Genomic DNA, 25,285 nt, shown 5'->3' on the forward strand with positions numbered 1-25,285 from the left:
CTCTCTGGCAGGAAGTCCAGCCCTATTTTCTCCTCTACTCCAGGATTGGCTGTAAGCTGCTTTATTGGGGGGGGGGGGAACAATTGGAGAGCAGTGTTTACACAACATTGAGACAGGAGATTCTCAGAATAAGGGTTGAAACCAGATATGGGGGTGGGTGGGTACAGAAATCAGCATTTGAATTATACAGTGACCTTATGCCTACAGGTGATCTTTCTCCTTATTGTCCTAAGGACATTCTGAAAGGAATTCTTTCCTCTGTTATACATTGCTGCTGTAGAGCTCAAGGCTTCTGGGATTTAAGACTGGGACTTTGTGATACCTTTGTTCTTCAGAGGGACAGGTTTTGGGCCTGTTGTTTTTTCTGTTATCTACAGAGTGTCACTAGTAGTTTTTAAGTCTTTGTGTTTCTTCTCTTTGGCAAGCTAAGGAATTTAGAATGTTGTCTTTCAGCTTTCTGTTTTTACTGAAATATACCGTGCAGAGAGTCCTTAAGAAGCTGTGTAAATAGCTTTCTAAGTCTTCCTTTGCTTCACTCATTTAGCTTTACAAGGTGATGCTTTCACAGAATAGGTAGATCATAGGCCACCTGCACCAAGTTTACCCTTGAGGCCCTCTATAAACTTCATCCTTGGTCCAGAGCCACAGGGTCAGTGGACATGTCGCTGCCCTATCCTTGCCCTTTATTAGTGCTGCTAAGCTTATTTCTTTTACAAAGGTATGTCCACCTCTGGTAGTTGACAGTGTACAGGAGGAAGGGAGGAGGGATTCCATGACCTTGAAGCCCTCTGAGCTTTAGACATATTAATAAGTCATTCATAGTGAAGAGCTGCCTTCTCTAGGCAATTTGCTTCTTGTCCTGTCTCCCACCCTTTGCCATGGGAGAAGAGATTAATATAGCCCCACTGTACTATTTTTCTCTAGATTACAGGGATGAGAACTGTAATGAGCTTGTAAGACAGCAGAGCTGTCAGGAGTAAAATTAAGAAATACTTTTAGTGACAGTGACTAGGTAACGCCCTTAAGGCGTTAGGAGCTTGTAAGACAGCAAGGCTGTCAGGGTGAGATTAAGAAACACTCTTAGTGACAATAACTAAGTAAGCTCCCTTAAGGCATTAGATAGTGAAATTAGGTAATGGCAGCTGATTAGCAGCTGATGCATGTGAAAGAGTGATAAGCTGAGCAATGCCCTGGAATAAAGTATAAAAATCGCAGACTGGAGGCTACAGGATTGCCAATAACCAGCCAATTCCCAAATGGCTGTTGATCAATCCCAGACCACCTTAACAAACCGGCCCTGGAAGGTGGCATCCAAGAAACCATGGCTTCCTACACGTTTGAGGCCTGTGGAGCAGAGAAGCTCCGGGGCCCAGAAGACACTAAAACACCTGAGGCAATGCGTCCAAGCCCATACCTGATATCAGGTTGTGTTCCCCATGAAATGTGTGATGTGCTGTGTGATTCTTAGATATTTGTGTGATTTGTATGATTAAAGCAGCATCTAAAATCATTCTGGTATTGGCTTTTATCAATACCCTGCCGTCCTTTAGTGACATCTTGGTTAAAGTCCTCCGGCATAATTAAACGTTCCTGTCAAGAACTTGCTTTTAAAAAATGATTTCACATTTGTTTAGTGTGTGTGTGTGTGTGTGTGTGTGTGTATGTGTGTGTAGGGGTGGGCAGGTGTCTATGAGCAATGTGTGAGTAGGCTATCTAAAATGTCCTTGAGAGTCGAGTTTCAGGTGAGATCAGGTGTCTTTAAGGTAGTATGGCAAGAGACAACTATAAGAAACATTCTTGTTTTCATAGTAGGTGTTATTACTTATTAGAAAGCATGAGGCTGGTGTCAACCAATATTCTCTGAAAGAAGTTTATTAGGAGGGTGGGGGGAGCAGTACATGGGGAGAGAGAGAAAAGGGAAGGGGCACCGAGAGAGAGAGAGAGAGAGAGAGAGAGAAAGAGAGAAAGAGAGAAAGAGAGAAAGAGAGGAGAGTGTGAGAGAGAGTACGAGAGCGACCACGTGTTGGGGTTAACCCTTTAAGGGGCAAAGTAAGCATGCCTTCCAGGTGTGGCCACCTGGCTGGTGACACATGATGACATCATAAGTTGCTGGGTAACCCAGGAGCAGGTTGTGTTCCAAAATACTAACATTCCTCCCTTTTTCTATAATTAAAAAATGGGGAGCTTGGGCTGCTTTTTATAAGGTAAGCTAAAGTATATAAATTTAGGCTCATTGGAAGCAGCTCTTGGTTGTCATGCAAGGGTTTGAGAGAGAGAATTATAGCAACAAAATGGTCAGATTGCAAGGTCAAGAGTAAGGGAAGCCTCTACCCTGGAAAATTTAGGGTAGAGGGTTGTCAATAGAGAGGTTGCCAGCCATGCAAGGCAGCGGGTAAGGGGCTGGGGAACGCTGAGAGAACCTGGAGCTGCTTGTCCTGGTCCTGAAGCACACCATTTCAGCCTTTTGTTAACAAGTGAATAACGGGCATAGATTCTCTTCTGGCTACTTCCTGCTGACACTGTAGGGAGGTCAAAGTACTAACAGTAGGAGCTAAAGAGAACCCATCTAAAAGCTACAAATTACTGACAGCTAGCTCAGTGTAGGATTCCATAGGTTGTATCCTTTCTCTAACAGGTATCACTGAAGTTGATTCCAGGCTTTGAGAGAAAGTTTGTTCTGAAATATGTTAACCTGGACTTTAATTGTTTTTGTTTTAAATCTGTTTTTGTTTCTTTGAGGCAGGGTTTCACTCTGTAGTCCAGCTTGGCCTGGAACTTAACTAGCTCTGGTCCCAAATTACTTATTACTGGGATTGTCAGTGTGAGCCACCATGAGCAGCAGCTTTAGGGGCGATTACTTGAGTTTGCTGATGAGTTCTTTGTTAGTAAGATCGCATTAGACAAGGCATTTTGTAATGTACATTCCAAGAGCAAGGTAAGCTTACTTGCTGAGAATCAGGAGGGGAAAGCATGATAAGAAATGGGTGCCTAACTGCTAGGGTGAGGGGCAGAAGCAAAGTAGTAAGGAAAGATTCATTGCAACCCAGAGGAGCAGCATTCAGTGTTAATTCCACTGTCAGTTGGAAACATGTTCACTCATTTTAAGGCCTTGAAATATTTCATGGCCTTTGCCTACTTGGAAGATATGGATATACTTAGTCCCCTCTCTACATTCAAAGCAGTTTTCCCTCCTGTTACTAGGAAGCGATTTTATTTTTAATTGAAAAAATTAAATGTAATGCATTCTGATTACGTGCCTTTCCCAGCTCCTCCCAGATTTTCGCAATTCACCCAGCTCCACACCCTTCCTTTCTCTTTAAAAAACAGAGACAAACAAAAAGATCCCAAGAAATACCACCCATCATCACAAAACCACAAGAAACAGAAACCAGACTATACATACAGAAGACTAGTAAGACAAGAAAAAAAATGCTCAGAGCAAAATGGGACAGAAAGTCCACAAAAATAAGCCTGTGTTAGTTTTGTGATGGCCAAACTGCTCATCTTGAGCATGGTGACAGCCTTGAAATGTGGATAATATACCAATTGAGACTCCATCGGAGAAAATAAATTTTTCCTTTGCTAGTGGTTATCAGTTGTAGATAGCTTCTTGGTTTTGGGTGGAGCCCTTGTCTTCTCCTGAGGGAATCTCAACTCTCTGTCTGTGATTGTTGAGCAACCTGTTGTTGGCAGCTTTGTTAAAGGCAAGCATATTTCAAGTAGAGAAATTGCCTGGGAATTTACATGCTTATAACCTAGTAAACCCTTCCCTAACTGACTCTCCAGACAGTTCTTACTTATTATGTGGACTTTCTTTTTTGTGCTTTTAAATATCAGCTCCCCCAACACACACACACCACACACATACACACACACACACACACACACACACACACGAAAACTTTGTGGGACAGAAAATAATTTTTCTTTAAAACTGTGTTGTTCCTTCTAGTTGTAGCTGAGACTAGTGCAGGTGTTGGAGAACATGGTCGTGAGGAGAGCCAGTAATACAAGGCAGAGAGAGAATCAGCTGCATGTTCAAGAGGTTGGGGCGACTTGAATATTTGCATAAAGATCAGGCTGACAGAAATGTCTTCAGTGTACATACCTTCTTCCATAAAACATATGTCCAAGTTTTGGAGGCAAACCCTTTCCAGAAGGGAGTGGTTGCTATAAACTAATTGCATACAATCATTAATTCTTACTAACAGAACACTTTGGCAGTGTCATTTGTCACTCAGTTGAGTGCTGTTTCCCATGGCCCCGCTCAACACTGTTCCTTGGTCTTCTGTCCTTCTGTTGAGGTATATTTCTTAACTCTGGAAATTCCACTGGCTTTTCAGTGCTGTCTTCATCTTATGTTAGTGGGCAAGCTCCATTGCTTAGCTAGAGTTTAGACTTTACCTACGGGCATAGTTTGTGTCTATTTCCTGACCAGGGACTGAGGACTGCTCTCTTGCGTTGAAGTAATGCACCCATTTGCACCTGTTCCCAAACTGTGAATGTATGGCTGCCATGGGAAACTTGTCTTTTTTAAGGCCCCTTTTGTCCCTTGCAGTACGTTAGTAAAAACTGAAAAGGCGACCAGCACAGTTAGGTGTTGGCAGAATTAAACTGTGTAAAGTTGTGATATGATATAGTTTCTGTATTTTGAGGATGAGCCTGGACAGGTGCAGTTGCTCTGTGGATCATAGTAAGGCTTCCTACATTAGGGAGACTTTTCCCTTTGTGTCTCTGAGCTGGCTACCACACTGCTATTCTGCATTAATTATAGATGCAACACTTCTTGGTAGATGTGGCCTGTTTTCTCTGGGAGAGATTGACTAGATTAAAAAGTGTTTTTTATTATTATAACCTAGAATTTGGTTGAATTTATAGAGGTTAGGATTAAGGTTAGGATAAAGGTTATGCTAGGGTAAGGGTTACTGTTAGGGTTAGATTTAGGGTTAGGGTTAGGGTTGTGTTAGGGTGTGTCAGCACACTTTGATGTATTCAAAAGTGTAACCAAGCAACAACTTCCAGGCTGTAAACAACAGAATCCCCCTCTGATCTCCACTTCCCTCTCCTATAACCTCTTTTCTGACTTCAGGCAGTGTATAATAGTTGTCCCCACTGCTGTCTTTACATGAGCATTTTGCGTGACTTAGTGACATAATCAGCTCTTTAGTTCAGGTGGTGAATAGTCAGAATCAGCAACTTCAGAAGGAGCTGTTCAAGTTGCTGGCTTGGGAATGATTCTGAATAGAAAATTCTCTCTTATTCATTAGTGAGTCATTGAATTTGGTGGTAACTCTTTTAGAGTGCAGATGTTGCTGAGTAATTAAAGCTGTAGTGGATTGGCTGATGCCAGGATGTTGTCTTTCTCACTGAAGATTGGGGAGTTTTCCTCAACCCTCAAGCTCAGAAGAGATCTCTGGACACTTGGGGAGAGGGCATCTTCCCTGATGTTTGCAACAGACAGCTAGAGGGCAGTGTTAAGGCACTGTGTCCCACTTGCTCTAGTACTCTGGACAGGGGACAGTTTAAGTCCTTTGTACTTTTGCCTGATAAATCTTTTGCCTTGTATACAAATTGAATTTTTGAAGAGGTAATATGGCTAGTGAGACTTATGGCAATTTACTCTTGGGCTCAAGTTTTTGTGTGTATAAAATAAGAATAATATTAGTCTCTATCTCATATAATTCAAGCATTAATGATGAACACAATAAGTCTTTTACAGATGTTGGCATAAAGCAGCAGTCACAAAGTAAAAGTTAGCCTTAACATAGTTATGGTGTTGCTCCCTGTGGTCCCTTTCTCTCTTCACTTCTTTCTGACTTTTCCTTAACTATTCCGTATCTGGTTTATGTAAGTAAACAAGTAAATACATTAATAAATAATTAATGTGAATAGGTTAAAAGTAAAGACTACAGTTCCCTGCTCTGCCTTTCCACTTCTTCAGGCTTGTGCTCTGCTTTTATTGTTGTTGTTTGCCTTGTTTTTCTATGCCACAGGATGGTCAGGCTTTACTAGAGTTCCTGGGTCAGTGTATTTTAGATGGGACCCAATAATCTGCATTTTCCTTGGGGCTGTAGATGGTGCTGTTGCTCTGAGGACCACTGACTGAACTATGGCTGTAGTCCACAGAGCTCATGGATTCTCACAGTGTAGCAGGTTCAAGGTACATCAGCAGCTGCACCGCAGAAGTGGGAGGTCAGGTTTTGACTGGCTTCTTTGCCATCTAGCTTTTGGAGAGAGGGCTGGTTTTTACTTTTCTGTGATGCTGAGAATTATACCCAGGGCCTTATGTATACTAGGCAAGTGTGTTACTGCTGAGCTGTTTCTTAGTCCTGGAACATACATAAATACACACACAGACACAAACACACACACCCACACACACACACACACAGGCACACACAATCACTGCATTAGCATGGCCTAAGATGATTTTTGATTTACGGTTTAAGAAAATCATGCTCAGCATTGAAGATTAGCAAGCAGCTCATGGCTGAAGGATGTGGTAAGTTTCAGAGAATAAATGAGAAAACCCAGATTACCAAGGAAACATGGTTAGACTGAGTAAGTGTGCTTAGGCTTTTAGAAAAAGACATAGAAAGGAAAAGTTACGCTTTTTAGAACTTAAAAAAATGCTTAACAGTGAAGATCTGTAAGTCAGTATATCAGGGTAGAGGCTTTTGAGAGGAGTAAGGAAATAATTATTCTTCTATCTCTTTCCATGTTTTCAGGTAAAACAGCTTTTCTGGGGGTGGGGTGTGATGGGGCATATTCCTTCCAGATAATTGATAACGCCAGCTGAATTAACTTCTCCTGGAAGAAACAATAGTATGCAATGGTCTACTCTTTGGAGCAGATCAGAATATCATACCTCCCAGGGTCAGAGGTATTTTGTTCTTTTAGCCAGGAGGCCTAAAAAAGGAAAGTTTTGATTACCAGGTAAATGGGTGAAGGGTCCAAGGGTAGCCACGGGGAACGGGTCTGCCCTCAGTGGCTTCCAACATTACTAATTCCTGTTTAGTTGTCTAACAGGGTTTGAATTCCAGGTACTGTGGGACATCAGGGATGGTTTTCACCAATTAAACATGTTCTAACATACATTTTGAAAAGATATTCACAGTGCTCTTCTTAGAAATAGGAATAGGTGAGTCTGCAGATCCTGCAGGGGAACAGTTAAAGGCTGTCTCAGTGATGTGGGTAGAAGAAATGAAGACAATAGAGAAATAGTTTGTGGTTGGCATTGACTGGTTCTTATAATGAATCAGGCTGAAGAATTGGAAGCAGCTGCTTTTCTAGTTTGAGTTACTGTTACACGAGGAAACGTGGAGGGTGAGTAAGTTTGGGAAGAAGCTCACTTTACAAGTTCAGAGTTGCAATACCCATTAGTTTCCTGGGAAATTATCTTAAATTATTGTTCATAGATCTAGTGGTAATGTAAAGAAGAGCCAAGCCTGGAGATGTGAATTTGCTGTCCTCCCCAGAGATTTGATATTCATTCATTAGAATGACTGCGAAGCTTTAGGATCAGTAGTTAAGATGCCTAGAAAGTGAGTTATCTTTCTAGTCTCTGGAGTTCAGTCATTTACTGCATCTGTTGTTTTGAAAACAATTCTATCATGTGTTTTGAATTGCTTTTGTTATTCAGGTGATGATGATCATTTTGCATAGGATCTTACTTCATAGCCTAGGCTGGTCTTAGATTTGTGGGAGTCCTGTCTCAGCCTTTGAAATTTTGGGATTACAGCCTTTGTATTTTGAATCACTGTTTATCTTTCTTTGCAGGTTTTGTCTGAGAGAACTAATATTGAACCTTGGGTTTGTGCCAACATCATATGCCTCTTTCATGATGACAACACAATTCCCTTCCTTGTGCGCTATCGAAAAGAGCTTATTAATAACCTTGATGCTGATTCCTTGAGAGAAGTTCGCCAAACCCTAGATGAGCTACGGTAAAAAACCCGAGGGAGGGATGGATGTCATAGGCTCTGAGCTCATGAGGGGAAGCAAGGAAACAAGTGAGCAACTGTTTGGACAGTTCTGGTGCTTTGTTTTTTTAAATTGTTGTCATCTGAGTACTGCCCTCTTCTGCAGATAAAGGCAGGTCTGTTTACTTTGTTAGCACATGGAGTCCTCTACTAACTGCTTACCTTGGCATGCATCTATAGGACTTGACCATCATTTGTTTTTCGCATTGAAATGATTAGATATAGTGGCAGAATCAAGACTGCCAACAGGAAACTAAAAATGTTGGTCTATGTCTTCAACAGCTTGCATAACTCTTACCACTCCACAGTCCCCAAATGGAGAGTTTTTGCCAGGATAGACGGCCTTTAACCTATGATAGAGTGACTTAATATTGCAATTTCATTATAGTTAAAACCAGCAGAAACTGTTTTGAATGTTATGAATTTTATTTTTCATCCTGGCTAGCAGGATGTTGTAGTGACCCTTATGATGCTGCTCCAGTCAGCTGTGTGGTCACGAAGGAAAATAACTCTCTCCTGTATTGCTGGTGACTTTTAGGAACAGATATTGTCTTGATTTCTTCTCCTGATGCTGTGATAAATGCTCCAACACAAGCAACTTAAGGGGGAAAGGGCTTATTTTGTTCCCAGTTGCACGTTAGAGCCCATCATTTTAGGGAAATCAGGGCAATAGAGACTTGAAGTAGAGAGCCTTGGATTAATGTGTACATGCTGGTACTCACCTCTGTCATGCCACCTTTACCAATATCATTGCTAGGCACATTTTGTAAATAAGAACAGGTAGTGAAATAAGATGGCAAGCATGACACGTACAGCAGGATTGCATATTCACAGGGAAAAAGAATTACTGATAATTAGAGGAAGTGCTGTGACTGCCCTTCCTTGTGCCCCATCTGTACATTGACCCATCTACATTGATTCCTGAATCATCTCTTCTCCATGGAACCCAAGTTCCTTGCCAGTGGAGAATAATATTTAGAAGCCAGTTAAATGTGCTAAGTATGCTCATCCAGAGCAGCCTTGCTCTAGTAACAATGAGCACACCTAGTAGTCAAATGCTTTCTGGGTGGCATTCTTATGATTTCAGTGCTTAGGAGGGAAAGTGAAAAATGAGTTAGGATATTTTGTAGAAAGTAAAAAATAAAGTGCCCAGAGAATAAGAGGGACAAGTCAGAAGTGCATAACAAGTAGCGTGAAAGAAATACTTTTGGCCAAACCAGTGATAATATGAGCATTAAGATATGTCACAACGGTGGGTTATAATCACTAAATAAAAATAAGAAACCATAAGTCTGTGGTGATATGAATGAATCAGTGAATACATTGAAGCTTGGTGAAGAATAAGGTAGTCTCAAAGTATCCTCCACAAATCACGTATTAGTTACAAAGGGAAAAGGAGAATGCTGGTATCTGAAACCACAGGTGTCTTCTTCCTCAAGTGGTAACATTCTGTGAGTGATAGGCTGCACTGAAACCATTTCCCCCTCAGTGAGATATAGTAAAAAGAGCAGTGTAACTTGTGTGATATCTGCCAGGAGGCCCCAGAATTTAGCTGTAAGGAAACATCACAGGAGCCCAGACTCAAAAGACATTACAAAGTAACTGGTAGGACATATTTCAAAGTATGAAGACTTTGAAATCCAGGAGAGCCTGGAGCATTGATTCAGCTCCAAGAGACCACATCTGACTGCTACCCATATTCTGGAGAGAATCCACAGAGGCCATCACCAGTGCTGTTGCTGACACCTAAAAAGGGCCTCGGGTCTACGAGGGAGAGGACAGTGATAGATCAGTGTCAACTACCTAATACTCATGGGTTGATTGTGCTTTGTAGGTTATTCTTTCTTGTAAATGCATACGAAAGTATTTGGGGTGAAGTTACTATCAAATGAGTCAAAGATAAAAAACAGTTTTGTGTTATCTTTTACTTTCCCTGCAACTATTCTGTAAATGTGAGATACCCTTGAGAAGAAAGGTTGGACATACAGGTTGTACTTATTATGTATGTTTTTAATTTCAGGGCCGTTGCGAAGAAGGTTCATAGTACAATCCAGAAAATTAAGAAGGAGGGGAAGATGTCTGAGTGCTTGCTGAAAGCCTTGTTGAACTGTAAAACATTTGAAGAACTGGAACACGTGGTAAGGAGCTTTATCTCTTAATGTAATGCCTAGATGCTTATGATTTGGGATCTTTTTGTCACTAAGGAAGACCAAGCCATTAAAAGCTAGAACCAAGCTGGTGCTGTGGTGAATGCCTGTAATCCCAGCCCTCAGGGAGGCAGAGGCAGTTAGAGCTCTGTGAGTTTGAGGCCAGCCTACAAAGCCAGTCCAGGATAGCCAGGGCTCTGCAGAGAAACCTGTCTCCAAAAAAACAGAAAAACCAAAAACCAATCAACCAAACAAAAACCAAAATGCTAAAGCCATCAGCCACTGTTATTTATCAAGGTTTTTTATCCTTTAATCAATAAATATTTACTGGATACCTTTTTGTGTGTGCCAGGAACTTTGGTTTCTACATATGGGCAATATAGTAAATAGTTCTTGCCCTCAAGGAATCTCCAGTCAAGTAGGGAAGGAGATTGTTTGAGTGTGGCATGCAAGGGAGATGGCAGAACTAGAGTCCTACACATGAGTGTCTTCAGCCTGTAGCTGGAACAGTTGGCACTCTGGTTGCTTGTTGGCTTGACATCTGTGTGTTCAGTCAACCGTGGATGGAAAATATTTTAACGTTATCCATATTGAACAAGTATATACTTTTAAAAATTACTGTCCCCTGAATAATACAATGTAACAAGTGTTTACATAGCACCTAACATTGTCTTAGTTATAAGTAATCTAGAGATGATTTAAGTTTACAGGAAGCAGTACATAGGTTGTATGGACACACCATGCCATTTTCCATGAGGGATTTGGTATTCACAAAAGCCAGCCCCTCATGGGTTCTTTGGTAGGGTTGTATTAGAAGCTATGAGACTGAAAGAATTCACTTTAAAGGGGTTTGTGGACAAGCAGGTAAGGACTGACCACTAGCACTTTTTGAAATACAAGTGAGCCAGAGAATCTAGAGGACACATTGAAAACAATGATCAGAGAACTATGAAGAGAATCTGGAGGTGATGGTATGTGGGTCAGGAGGAAGGAGATTTGTGAATGAGGTGATGAATAGGCAAACGTAGGAGGGGTTTTAGCAAGATAAGGGCTGAAAATCGTTATCCTTAAGGTAGTGCCTTGTATCTTCAAGATACTACTCCAGCAAACTATGTAGGAAGGGAAGCTGCAGGCCAGCAGGTGGTAGGTCGAGGAAAGGGGGGTGGGGGGTGATTAAGCATTGCACGAAACAACTTGGATAGGAGCTTGCTTGTTTGAGGAGGACCTTGTGGTCCTCATGATGAGTTTTTAAGATAAGTAAATCCGAGCAAAAATATATTAAGCCCATAGAAAATTATAAAGATAAAGATATAACACATGACATTCCCATAGTCTTAGGTAGTTCATAGAGTTCATTTGTGAGAGGAGAGGACAGAGCAGAGAGAAGGATGTTCATGGCATTCTCATTGTGTCCTCTAGCCCCTTATCCTTTTTTTTTTTTTTTAATCTAATTTTGGCTTGGTAAAACAGACTCCTGTGATATGTTATTTGCCTTTTCCCCTAGTCTGCTCCATATAAAACAGGGAGCAAGGGCACCAAAGCCCAGAGAGCAAAACAGTTGGGACTAGAAGGAGCAGCGCGGACATTGCTGGAGAACCCGGGGCAGCTCAACCTGTTGTCTTATGTGAGACCTGATGTTAAAGGTACTGGCTTCCTGCAAGATGGCAGTCTGGATGTTGCGTAGCTTTTAGAATGCAAATATTTATATTAAACATGTTTTCACCAATGACTGTACAAACATCTGTTAACAGCAGATAAAGAACAAGTGGTTATAACAAACAGGTCCTGGACAACCTTTTGCTTTTGATCATCTCCCTACTCTCTGCCAGGTGTCTTTTTTCATTTACAAGTATCTCTAAGATACATTCTCACAATATACATTTCCCTAGTTTCTATTTGGTCTTTCTTAACACCATCTTTGGTAAATAGAAGGTCTCAGTTTTATTATTAATTCATTAATCTTTTAAGATAATTGACATTTGTACTTTTAAATGAAATCCTTCCATATCCATCTCTAACTCCAAATAATCCTATACATTACTGTCTAATAGAGTCTTCTGTTATCTTTCAAAGCTTTTATTTAATTTCTGCCTTTTTAAAACCATGTAACTCAGATATCTTCAAAAAGCATTTTAATACTTCTGGCATGCACAAAGTGTAAACTGGGGCCTGATCCTAGCTTCTGTTTCCTAAGTAATAAGGGGACTGTTTCTAAACTGGGCTTCCAAATACATTCTGGCCTTTGTGTGCAAAAGAATGATATGGCATAGGGGAAGGATTTAAATGAGAATTGTTCTTCCTAGCCTTACTCTTCAGTTTGGACTTGAATTTGCACTTTTCTTGCCTCATCTTTGAGCTGAAATTACAATATTTCTCAAAAAAACTGGTTCTTTTGTTTAAGTGATTAATTGTATTAAGATACAGTGCTTTGATATGCATAATTAAATGAGTTTTGTAGTCAAGCAAAACTGACCTGGAATCAAATCTTTTCTTTGCCGAACTCCATGCTATATTATGAGTTGTAATCCTCTTCTTGTACATTAGATTTCCAGGCTTAGTTAGCCTGTGAGTGTGCAAGTCCACTCCAACTTGTTCTAGTTTCTTTTGACTTGGTGTTGATTCTTCAGACTGGGAGACATACATGTCAACAGGGGCCAGTCTGTGATTACAAAATTCATACTGTGTATTTAACTATAGGAAAATACAGTGTATCAACCATATTTCAGCCAGTGTGATTTTATGTTTTTAAAAACTGAGATATGTGTCTATAAAATACACATTATGTTTTCACAGAAACATAATTTTAATATGTTTGGGAAAGGACAGTGATATAAAGTATTATTTGAAGTTAGAGATAGATTGAAATGAATACAATCCATATTAGTTTTTAATGCTTATTTATAGTTACATTTTCAATGATTTACAACATTTAATTTTTCATTTGCTGTAATTTGCTTTATTCAGTTACAATCTTACAAAGTCTAATTCCATTTTCTTTCTGGGCAGGGTTCTGGGAACTCAACCCAGGGCTCTCTTCATGTGTTGCCTTCATCAGATGCAGATCTTGCTTTTGCTGACAGCATTTTATATTTTAATATTAGCTGAGCCTTAGTAGCCTTGAGATTCCCAGCTGGGGTCAGGGCCTGTGTGTGGAGAAGAGCTCCAGGGGGCTGGCTCCCTGTTGTTCCTTATGCTGGTTCTTTGGTCCAGTGTCCTTGGTTCCCTGGTCTACTGTATTCCTACCAAAAAATTTAAGAAAGATGTTAATCATCTCTCTTAAATTCTTCTCTTCTGTGTCAGCTTCATCCATATATGCAGTGATCATATCCACCCAGCTGCCTCCTCTCGCTTCCCCTGGAAACCCTTTAACACGTGCTCTTCCCACCTTGGTTGCTCAGGTCTCCTCCTTTTGTTTCGGTTTTTGTTGTTGTATAACATGCGGTATCTGTCACTGCTGCCTGCAGGAATGTTGACAGATCTTGTACAGGTAACCATAGTTGCAGTGAGTTCATGAGTGTTGTGGTCATGTCTTGTCACAAATACACCATTTCACAGCACTCTACCCTATCTTTCCATGTTCCTTCTGCCCCCCCCCCTTTGGTTGTTTGAGAGTCGTAGGGTAGCTATACAGGCGCTATTTAAGGGTAAACACCCCATAGTCACTCATTCTCAGCACTTTGATTACTTATGAGTCTGTTATGAGTCTTATTAGTTATTAGTTATGAGTCTTAAGCACACTACAAAAGATGCTTCTCTCGCCAAGGTTGAAAGCAGCACTAAACTATGGTTTAAACATACATACTGACTATATCCCTTTTGATTGTCACATACGGCGATATATGGGATACATGATGGTTGATACCAGGCAATGACACTTGGGATCGTGTGACTAGCTCAGGACTCTGCATCATTGCTGTGGTTCTTACAGGCACAGCAGGATTGTCTCTTGGCTTTACTCACTTGTTGATTCTAGTCACAAATACAAAGAGTTATAATTAGTTGATAGAATTGTAACTATGTACTGTGTGTTCGTACTCTTTGTTGCTGCGATAAAACACCATACCAAAAGCAACTTCTGGGAGAGTTTATTTTAGCTCACAGTTCCAGAGGGATAAGAGTCTGTTTTGGCAAGGAAGTATGGCAGCGGGCAGTAGGCATGGTGAGAGCAGCAGTCACCTGAGAGCTCACATCTTCAACCACAGTGTGAAGCACAGAGCAAACTGAGTGTAGGGCAAGGCTTTGAACGCTCAAAATTTGGCCCAGTGAATACAGCTTCCTGCACGGCCACTAACTTGGGACCAAGTGTTCAAATGCCTGAGCCAATGAGGGACATTTCTCTTTCAAAGCACCACATCCTGCTTTTAAATTTTTGTTTGATATGTTTCTTCTTTTTAATTTTTCCCTCACTCTTTGTGCTCCATACATATACATGATCACTTTCAAGTTCGTTACTGTTGGTTTTCCAAAGAAGTATTTTAATCATTCCCATCATTCCTCCAAGAAATATTTTTAGAAACCATATATATGTATATGTGTATATGTGTGTATCTCTCTCTCTCTCTTTCTCTCTCTCTCTCTCTCTCTCTCTCTATATATATATATATATATATATAAAATATTTCTCAGTAGAAGGCCACTAAGAATTTGATCTGAATGAAAACATAGACTATACCATACATGGGCTTTGTCCTGAGGTCCCAGCGTCCCTGTGCTGAGGTGCACCTAATTGCCTAATTGTTAGGTCCTGTAAGAAGGTCTAAGTATAAATATAGTATAAAGAAATGTTGGCTTTTTAATTCTTTTTACAGTCACAATTGTTATTCCTAAATGTTTTAGATTCTGTCCCCGAAGAGATTTTATTATTGCTTTCCTGGTTCACTGTTTCTTGTTTCTCTTGATTTTACTGACACACTCACCTTGGAGCCTGCATTAAGCCTAAAAGAGCAATAGGGTGTCGGGCAGGCATGCAATATGAAAAGACTTCCCAAATAACTGTAATTTCTACCTTCCAATGAGAACCACTACTGCAGAGAGGTAACTCAGGGCCTCTCCCTAGCAGTGGTCAGAAAGCATTTGTCAGAATCATATGTGAATGCTCCTATCATCAGAGAGGATGCATTTTTGACCAAGGACAGTCCTTAGCCTAGCATAACTTTAATTATTAACATTCACTGAGTGTATAAGACTTCCAAGTGGTATTCTCCCATGTGATGAGGGTTTTCCAAAGTCCTTTTGCTGTAGCAAATTTGTACTTTCTTTCTGTTAGCTGCTTTCAGTAATGGTTTTCATTGTAGGCCACTTTTATTGCTGAGTTATCACCCTGCTGTTGTAATTTCTCTGTGTAATGTTGCTCTGAGATGCTTGGGGCTCCACATGTTACTGCAGAGTGAATAGTTTTCTTAGCTCAAGATCCAACTAGTAGCACATGAACGCATACTGTGTGCTATAGCCATTCTAAATCCTTGACATACATGGGTTTCCATTTGTAAAAGTAACTTGTCATTGAAATTTTCCTAAAAGGGAAATTTCTTTAATATATAAGTAGAATTCCTATTAATTTCAATTCATATTTCTTTAAAATAAGTACTGCTTCAGTAGTTACCATAGATTATTTTAATACATAAACCAATAGGTATTTTTATCTTTATTAATTATGCCAAAATAAGTTTGTCCTATTGCCTTTGGCTTTTGTGCCTTTTCTCATGAAAATTGTGTTCACAGAAAAGCATATATATGACACTGAATGATCAATATTTACTATTGATTTATCTTTTAGTTAAGCAGTGGTTATTTCTAAACCTGCTGTATACCCAAATCACCACACAGAGACTAGGATTTATGTAATTAACCTAGAGCACAATGCTGGGCAATGATTACTCCATCCAAAACCTCCAAACCTGCATAGTTTCCTACCATTAATATTTTACCCATACTTGCTTTTAGACATATCTTAGGTCCAGTTCATCTCTTCTCATGGTTCTAAGTCCTGTCCTACGACCTCTGCCCCTACTTTCCTCCTGCTTCCTTCCTCTCCCCTCTGGACCCGGATATCTCACCCTATTCTTTCCATTGCTCAGCATTGGGGCTCGTTGTTTAATTGACATATTGAGACCAAATGGGGGCATGTTTACACAAACTTGAGACAGGTGATGCTTAGAGTAAGCATCACAATGCAATGTCCAGATTGAAACCAGATAGTGGGGTAGAGAAATCAGCATTTGAATGAACAAGGGTAAATTGTATACATTCCAAAAGAACATTATACCAACAAATCCCTAATGTAAATCAACAAAAGCAAAATGCAAGTAGAACAGTGAAGCCGAGAAATCAAAGAGAGTAGTCCAAATACTCTCTTGTCAGTGTATGAGTTGACAGCACAGGGGCCATTCTACGTCAGAATCAGGGCTGGAGATCAGGAGTGGCGAGTGCTTGCAGGTATTTCCGTGCTGCTTTTGTAGATGATATCGCCTTTATGGGATCTCAGAAATTCAGATGGGTCACTTACAGTGTGGAAATGCCTCCTGCTTAAATAGCAGTCAGTATGAATGAAGTTGCTTGAATAGGCAAATTTTTGTAACTCATAAAATTACATATTTTGGGATATGATCGATACATACATGTTTCTTACAATATTTAATCTTTGAAACCACATGAAGGAGATAATGATTACTCCATATTTATGGGAAACTGAGAAGGCAGTTAAAACCTGTTCAAGGTCCTGAGAGTGTTAAGTGGTGGAGTGGGCAACCAGCATGTGGTGTGCTAGGAAAGAGCCTGCCGTACTGCTTCTGGAGACTTGTTTCTTTGGGTATGGATGCAAGTCACTCATGATGCCTTTCTTTCCTAAATTTGTTAATGTAAAATTTAGTTTAATATATTTAATTATAGACCTTACAGCCAATCTTATACCTTCTTCTGGTCTCCCTCTCCCTTCTCAAGGCCTTTCTGAGCTCAAGGATATTGAAACAGGAGTACAGCATATTTTAGCAGACATGATTGCTAAAGACAAAGATACACTTGACTTCATTCGGGACACGTAAGTACATTTTTGGGTAGTTTTCTGCTTTGTGGGGTTCATGCTGTTAAGGTCCCATGGTTAGTGCTAACCCAGTGTTCATTTAAAATTTGGTTTTCAGACTGCTTTTTTTTTTCTCTCTTTATTTTGGTACTAGAATTCTTTGTTCAAACAACAGAACCCTAATATTTAAAATAGTGGTAGGCCCAGCAAGAGCCCAGTTACTACGGAGTGGCATGAAGGAGACTCAGCAGTGGGATCGATGCAAACAGCAAGAGGTTTATTCAAGCCAATGCAGGAAGGAACAACAAGCTTTGGTTTTTATAGAGAGAAACTGCAAGCAGGGAGTTACATGCCTTGGTGTTACATGATTGGGTAAAAGGGCCTGACCATAGGGAAGTTGACTTTTAAAATAATTGGTCTATTCTAGGCACCAAGACCAGTCAGTCCTGGCCCTGCCATGGAGGATATCTGATCCTGAGCAACACCTGGAATGTCCTGTTATGTGTTGATTTTGCTGTAGTGAGGGCAGTGGGAGCTATTAGCACATCCTGTGGTTTTTCTGAGAAGCGGGGCTATGGTGACTCTGGTCATAAACCATGGGTGGGCTATCTGGGTTAGTTGCCTGGCAACGATATCTCGCAATTGCAGGCCAGTCATTCTTTTACAACAGGATGGGTCCAAGGGTCTGTCTCAACTTGCCCGCTTCCTCATCTCTGCCTGTGTCCTTCGCTTTCTGGAAAAGTACCGAGAGAATTTAGTTTGACATGGGGCCTAAAATTCAAAATGGAGTTTATGAGGCTAGTCTGGTCCTTTCAATAGCTAAAGTTGTTTTAATTGGAGTCTAGGCAGGGTGCCTGGAACTCTGCCTTCTTATCCTCTTCATTCTCAGGCAGTTAAAGGAGCCTCTGATGAATAGTTTAGAAACCTGTGCTTGGGGGGACTCAAATTCTTCTAGAGCTACTGGCATTGCTCATTTAACATGTGGACTGTGCTGTGTGTGCTCAGTTTAAAAGTAATTTCCAGTATTTACCTGTTGTATTAGTTCCTCTGGTGTCATGGTGGTGAAATATCAGACATAAAACACCTTAATGGAGGAAAGGTTTATTTTCACTCATGGATTCACGAACCTTAGACCAGCACAGTAGAGAGGGTCTGGTGGAGCTGAGCAGTTCACAGGATGGCAGCCAGGAACCTGTGAGGGAAAGCAGTGCAGGCTACCTTTCTTTCTTTTCCCCTTTTTTGCAGTCACTGTGCTGAACCCATCCCCATCACAGTATGCTGCCCACATCCCTGGTAGAACTTTCCTGGTCCTCCTCGTTGGTGCCGTGAAGGCAGTCCCTTCACAGGCATGCCAGTGTCCTGAGTGCGCCTCACTGGCCTACTGGGTGTTTCAAAACCTACTTAGACCGATAAAGCCATCACCGCTCCTGCGGTTGGGATGCCGTGACAATGTGTGATACTAGGTAGGGGTGAAAATTCAGACCAGAAGTGCATTTTGGAGAGCACAGCTTGCCCCTGGGTGGCATCACAGCCCATAGTTTTATGGGATCAGAGTGCTTTTGCCAGAGCCTGCCTGGGTTTACATTTTACTATTTCATTTAAAAATGGGTATTGTTATTATTATTACATTATATTATTTAAAAGAGACATTAAGCCAGGTGTGGTGGCATACTCCTTTAATTCCAGCACTGAGGAGGCAGAGGCAGGAGAAGTAGGGTAGGGCATGGTCAGGGGTACAGAGACAGTGATTTAAAGCTCTCCTTCCTTCCTTCCTCTACCAGTTTCACCTCTTTGGTTGTGAGCCATCTCTCTAACCCACTGTACCAGTTTTCTGAATTTTCCTGTACTCATTCCTTTTCTCCTTTTTATATTTAAGTTGACTTTGAATGCCTGACTAATCAGAGAAGGGTGACTAGATGATTGATCTGATTCCCATTAATCATTTCAGTCCTTTGTGCACATAGATAAATCTGAACTCAGGCATTTTGGACAGTTTATGTTGACACATAAATTGACCTCAGGGTATATGCTACCTTGATTTTGTTTTGAGACAAGGTTTTTCTATGTAGCCCTGGCTGCTCTGGAACTTGCGATGTAGACCAAGCTGGCTTCAAACTCACAGAGATCCCCTGTACTAAAGGTGCTGGCTGGCAGAGTCTTTTTGATGGATTAGTAATGCCAATTTCTTACTTGAGCATCATTAACCAAATTTCATTTGATAATGGTTTAGCTTTTTTTCTGTCTTTTTTATATAAATTTATAAAATGTAAAACACACATAAATGTAAATGCTTATTTTTGATGTTTTTGTATCTGACCAGGTGCAAACATAGATATATTTGTATTCAGTCATCTCTTGCAAAAGTACCCTCAAAAAACCTAAATGAGAAAGATGTTGATAAGTTTCAGCTTTACCAGAACTTTTCCTGCAACATAAGGAGTATCCACCATCACCAGGTAAATAAAGGCCCTGCCTCTGCATGCTGAGAACAGTAATGATGAGTGTAACACTTTCCTAGGAACTGAGACGTTTTATGCCAAGTATCTTATTGACTAGTTTGTGTAAGATTTGTAAAATAGTGTCATATTTTCCTGATTTCCCAAATGTAGAAGTTAAGGCCCAGAGAAATTAGTGACACTGAGAATTTTTAACAGAGCTGACAGTGTGATAGTTCAGGTGACTTGCTTCTGGCTAGTGACATTCATTAGACCCTGCTCCCAGTGTGTTTAGGTGTGAACACAAATTGTTCCCAAGAAGATCACGGTCTGATGCCTGACTTAGAATACAGTGTATATGGTCTCCTTTGGCTTTTTGAACCATACTCATTATATGTCAGCCTTCTAATTTCATTTTTCAGTTTGTCTACCTAAGTATCTATTTTACTAAATATGGTCATAGGCTGTTTACTGTGCAGAATCTGATTTAAATAGCACAGGGGCAGGAGAGGCATTACAAATGAAAAACACAATAGCACTGGTTTTTGTATTTACATAAATAGTTATCAGAACCAGTGTTCTTTATTTCTGTATATGGCTTTGAGCTGTGGTTTAGTGTCTTTCATTAGCCTAAAGGACACTAATATTTCATGTGGAGTAGATGTACTTGAGACAGACTTCTATAGATTTTATTTTGCTGTGGAGTCATAATTCATTTCCCTTTTAAATTTTCTAAACATTTATTTATTTAATGTATATGAGAGCTCTATCTGCATGTACACCTGCGTGTCAGAAGGGGGCGCCAGATCTTACTATAGATGGTTTTGAGCCTCCATGTAGTTGCTGGGTATTGAACTCAGGACCTCTGGAAGAGCAGACAGGGAAGAGCAGACAGTGATCTTAACCACTGAGACATCTCTCCAGCCCCTCTTTCTAAATTTGACCGTAGTAAAATGTTCACAATACAAAATGTACACTCTTTACCACATGTTTGATGTTTAGTGATTCATAGTGTTATGTATCTGCTACCCCAAAAAGTGAATGCTGTTTTGTTTTTTGTTGTTGTTGTTCTTTTGAGAAATCTGATGCCAGTCTAATTTTCTGTGTCCTATGAATGCTAAAGACGTCCTATGTTGTTTCAGTTATTCATTTTATTGGCTTTATGGTTCTTTTGGGAGGCAAGGGAGTGGTTTGAGTTAGGAGACTGCTGGTGTTTTCCCAAAGTGAAAGTCCTCGCTAATCATTTCAAAATGTATTTTCCTTACATTTTACAGCTGAGAACAGGCTAATGAAACATGTTAGAATTCTTTACTTTTTCTGTGATAGTTAATTATTTAATTATGAAAATGCAACTTAAAAAATATGGTTACATAAACCTGAAATTTACTTTTCTCATTGTAACATGATATGAAAAGTGTTTACTCATCCCACAGATACTTGAGTATTTATATTGCAGTGGGTTTTGCCATATAGAGATGACATGGCCACTGCCCTTGAAGGTTTGAAATAGTTCACTACTGTTTTTATTTTTATGTGCATAAATGTTTTATCTGCATGTATGTATATGTATCACATGACATGCCTAGTGCCCACGGAGGCCGGAAGAAGGCATCGGATTTTTTGGAAGTAAGTTTATAGATGGTTGTGAGCCTCCATGTAAGTGCTGGGAACCGAACTCTGGTCCTTAGTAAGAGTTGCAAGGAATCTAACCACTCTCCATCCCTCCTTTCTTATGTCTAAAGTTGCTTGTTTTACTTTTTTGTGCACTGTATTTGTCATAAGCGATGAAATGCAAAATTTCAGTAATTTAAAAAGTGTAGATGCAGTGCAGCTGCAATTACCTAGTTATAGATTACAGATGTAAGATAATAAAACATTGGTTTGTAATACGGCTTGGGGGGAAGGCTGAGGGCATAATTTTGGTAAAGTGGTTGCAGAGAGTTAGGAGGCCCTGGCTTCTAATCCATAGTAATACACACACACCACACACACACACACACACACACACACACACACACTCACAGAGTCAAACAGACATACAGAGGCTGACAGGGACACATACATAATATATCTAAAAATGTACCAGTGACTATATAAATTTGCTAAAAACTATAAATTTACTAAAATTTATTTTGCAGAAATGACTTTGATATCTAATTTTATCCTTGTGTGTGTCTGTTTGTGTGCGTATATTTAAACTATTGTATTTCACACATGTCATACCTGAGTTAGTGACTGAAGTGAAATTATGATACAGGCGTCTGGAGAGGAGAGTGCTCAACCCTGAGGAGATAGAGTAGTGTTAGAAAGTTAGTTGGAAAAACACTCCTGGGTTTTTAAGAACTTCTTAGGTTCTCGTATGCCTGACAGGTCCTGCTGGTCAACAGACAGCTCTCTGGTCTCTGTGCAGTGGATACTTTTTATCTTCCATGTACATAGGCCAGCAGAGGAACCTTCAGCAGATAGAGGTATGGGGTGATGAATGGCAGTGGGAAAGCAGCGCTGCAACAGCTGTTGCTCTTCTACTAAGTTCATTTGTTCCTGCATCTTGTTTTCTTTCTCCTTCGTGAGGTCACGAATTTGTACCTCAGCCTTTGTATTCTCCCTGGAGATCTCGAATCCTTGTTCTTTTTCTGTTGCCTCTTTCTCTGTTGAGCCACATCCTTTGCTGTATTTAGTCTTTCTTCCTTACTATTGTTTTCTGTAATAATTCTGTTTTATCCCACCACATAGTTGTAAATTCAGTTTCTGCCTCCAGCTCTGATTTCTCATGTTTAAGAAAATACTTTTAACTCTCAGTTTATTGAGTGCTTTCTTCAGGAAGGGCTGCTGGATTTTATAGGTGTTTGTAAGTCTGTGGAGGTGATTTTAGTCAGTTGACATGAATCATGGGTTCTATATATACATGGGTTTTAGGGAGTGTGTGTTTATGAGTGCACATGCCCATGCCTGCAGCTCATGCATTTGCTTGACAGGGGCAGTAGGATCCCTTGGAGCTGGAGTTAAAGGCAGTTGTGAGCTGCCTGACATAGGTGTTGGGAACCCAACTCAAACCCTCCAAAAGAGTAGCAAATGCTCTTAACCCCTGAGCCTATCATCTTAGATTTTGAAATAAGGTCTCTCACTGAACATGGAGCTGATGGATTTGGCTAGGCTGGCTGACCAATAAGCTCTAGGATCCTGTCTGTCTCTGCCGCCCTGCTGCTGTCATTACAGACACAAGCCTTTATTCTCTGCTGCTGTGTAGATTTAGGGATCTTAACTTAGGTTCTCATGCTTGTGTGGCAAACACTTTTCCAACTGACCATTTCTCCAGCCCCTGCTATGATTTTCCTTATGAGAGAGATGTGTTTCTTGAGGAAAGTATAAACATTGTTTTTAATACATCATTTGTAAATAATAAAAATGATACTCTTGTTGGCTAGATAGGTGCTTGATCTGTTTCATAAATGTTGACTGGTTACGTTTATCATTGCTTCATTGATTGTCAGTCTTTGCCATATGTTTGTGTCAGATTCTGGCCATTAACCGAGGAGAGAATTTGAAGATACTGACAGTCAAGGTCAACATTCCTGACGGAGTGAAGAACGAATTTTGTAGGTGGTGTATACAAAACAGGTCTGTTTATGGCTATCCATAAAATTTGCTTTCTGAAATACCATTCTGATATTCTTGTGTATTGATATGAAAAGATGCACAATATGTTAAAAAAAGCAAGGGACAACAAGTGACAATAATGTTATTTCATTTTTGAACTGAAACAATAGGCACGGGGCAGAGCAATTGCTTAGTGGCACTTGCTGCCTCAGGTTGGTCCCTAGTAGGAGAGACCAACTCCTAGAAGTTATCCTCTGTGTGTGTCTAATAAATTAATGTTTACAAAATAAGTATGAACCAAAAAAAAAAAAAAAAGAATAAAGAAAAGTCACAGGGTGCAGTGGCGCACACCTGTAATCCCAGCACTCAGGGAGGCAGAGGCAGGTAGATCTTTGTGAGTTCAAGGCCAGCCTGGTCTACAAGGTGAGTCCAGGACAGCCAAGACTATACAGAAAAACTCTGCCTCTCACCAAAACAAATAAGTAAGTATGTTTGAGAAATATACCTAAGTAGAAAATATCTTTGAAGGTGATAAGAGATTATTAATGCTGACTGTCTCTGAGGAGAGCACTTTTACTTCAGAGTAGTCATGTGTTTATAAAGTAGCCTTAGACAAAACATGTATATGATTTTGGTTCCATAATTATTATGGGATTGAAAAATTCAGTTACTTATTGAGCACAGAGCTAAAGGAGCAGCAAGAGAAAAAGTAACTGCAAGAAAAGGAAAAGAGCTTCCAAGAGAATTCATTGTGAATGGTGCTGTAGAAGCTTGGGTAGGTTGTAATGGGCTTGTCAGAAAGTCTGAAAGTGTGAACCCCAGCACCAACGGTTTTTTATGTTATGGAGAGGAATACTCATATCTATCTGCTTCCAAGGAGTAACAGAGATTTGGGTGTAAAGAATGATGAAATATATGTCTTGCTTAAAAGCACATTTGTTTAAGTTGGAAAAAAAAACCTATACATTGCTGACCTAACATCCTTTGGAAGGGATTCATTTATTTGCTATTATGTGATCTTTATTGTGTGTCCACTGAAGTTTTATTTTTAGCATAAGTTACAAAGAGATCACCTTAAGGTACATGAGCTTTCTTAAAAACTATTCAGACTTTGCTAATGGCTTCTGTGGAAGAAGACATTGAAGGGTGCAGAAATGCTGGGTACGAATGCAGGTTTGGAGTCTGTGTGGTTGAGTTTGTCCCTGACAGCTTCTCTTCACTTTTCTGTTCTTTCTCCAGTGTCCAGTTGGTTATGTTCAGCTTGATTTCGTGCTGCTGGGCAGGAGAGCGTGGCCTGGGCAGGGGTCAGTGTGCATACATGCTCTCGGTAGAATAGTGTGGCCTGAGAAGGGGTCAGGTTCTCTTTGGAAGTGCACAGATGATGCTCCGAAATGTTGGAGCTCCACTAAGTTGAAGATGCTCAACTTTGCCTTAACTTTAGTTTTATGGGTTTTGAGCTTTTTTGAAAGTATGTCATCAGGATCTGCTGCAATTTTGTTTTATCATATTTGTTTATTTTTAAACTATAGCAAGCATTTGGACAGCAGTCCACATTGTCCCTCTCATCTGAGGTGTACGAGGTGGGGAAGAAGAGAGTGAGAACTATTAGATATAATATAACATAAACCCTATTGTCAGTGACACACATCTTCACTGGTGTATCACATAATAAATGGAAAAGGAGACTGTGTAAGAGGTAAATTAAGAGCTCAGAAGCTGGTGAGAGCAGGGTCCGCTTACAGTCTTTGGGTTTTAGAACCTAACTTTGAATTATATTGACTTTTTGTTAAGTTTGAGATATGTAAGATTTAAGTCAAAGTTTTCTACCAAGAGAAAGAGAGTGTCTAGAACCAAGGCTTGGGAGTCTATTTTTAATCTCATTGAAGAGATAAGGAAATGAGAAGAGCTGTTAAAGCAAACACTATAGCCTGGGTTGCATGAGCAACAAAAATTTATTTTTTCAGTCTTAGAGGTGGGGAAGTAGAAGAGCAAGGAGCTAACAGTTCAGGCCCTGCATGAGGCTGTCTTCTGCCACTTTTTCATGTCACAGAGGGTATAGGGAGACAGAGCAATGGCTGTTTGACTTTATCGAATGCTGCTGCTGCT

General features: G+C 40.2%; 1 protein-coding gene across 3 annotated transcripts in view; it reads left to right on the forward strand.

The window, feature by feature from the left end:
- The window catches only part of Srbd1 (S1 RNA binding domain 1), a 161,843-nt gene that overhangs the window by 14,214 nt on the left and 122,344 nt on the right, over positions 1-25,285 (forward strand). For all 3 annotated transcript variants that reach the window (XM_021652684.2, XM_060363421.1, XM_060363417.1), the window contains exons 5-10: positions 7,780-7,946; positions 10,003-10,120; positions 11,634-11,772; positions 17,069-17,165; positions 19,468-19,603; positions 23,097-23,200. In XM_021652684.2, the coding sequence (XP_021508359.1) occupies positions 7,780-7,946; positions 10,003-10,120; positions 11,634-11,772; positions 17,069-17,165; positions 19,468-19,603; positions 23,097-23,200 (761 nt within the window). The remainder of the gene's footprint in view (positions 1-7,779; positions 7,947-10,002; positions 10,121-11,633; positions 11,773-17,068; positions 17,166-19,467; positions 19,604-23,096; positions 23,201-25,285) is intronic.

This window comes from Meriones unguiculatus, chromosome 1 (assembly GCF_030254825.1).
Source record: "Meriones unguiculatus strain TT.TT164.6M chromosome 1, Bangor_MerUng_6.1, whole genome shotgun sequence".
NCBI classification, from domain to species: Eukaryota; Metazoa; Chordata; class Mammalia; order Rodentia; family Muridae; genus Meriones; species Meriones unguiculatus.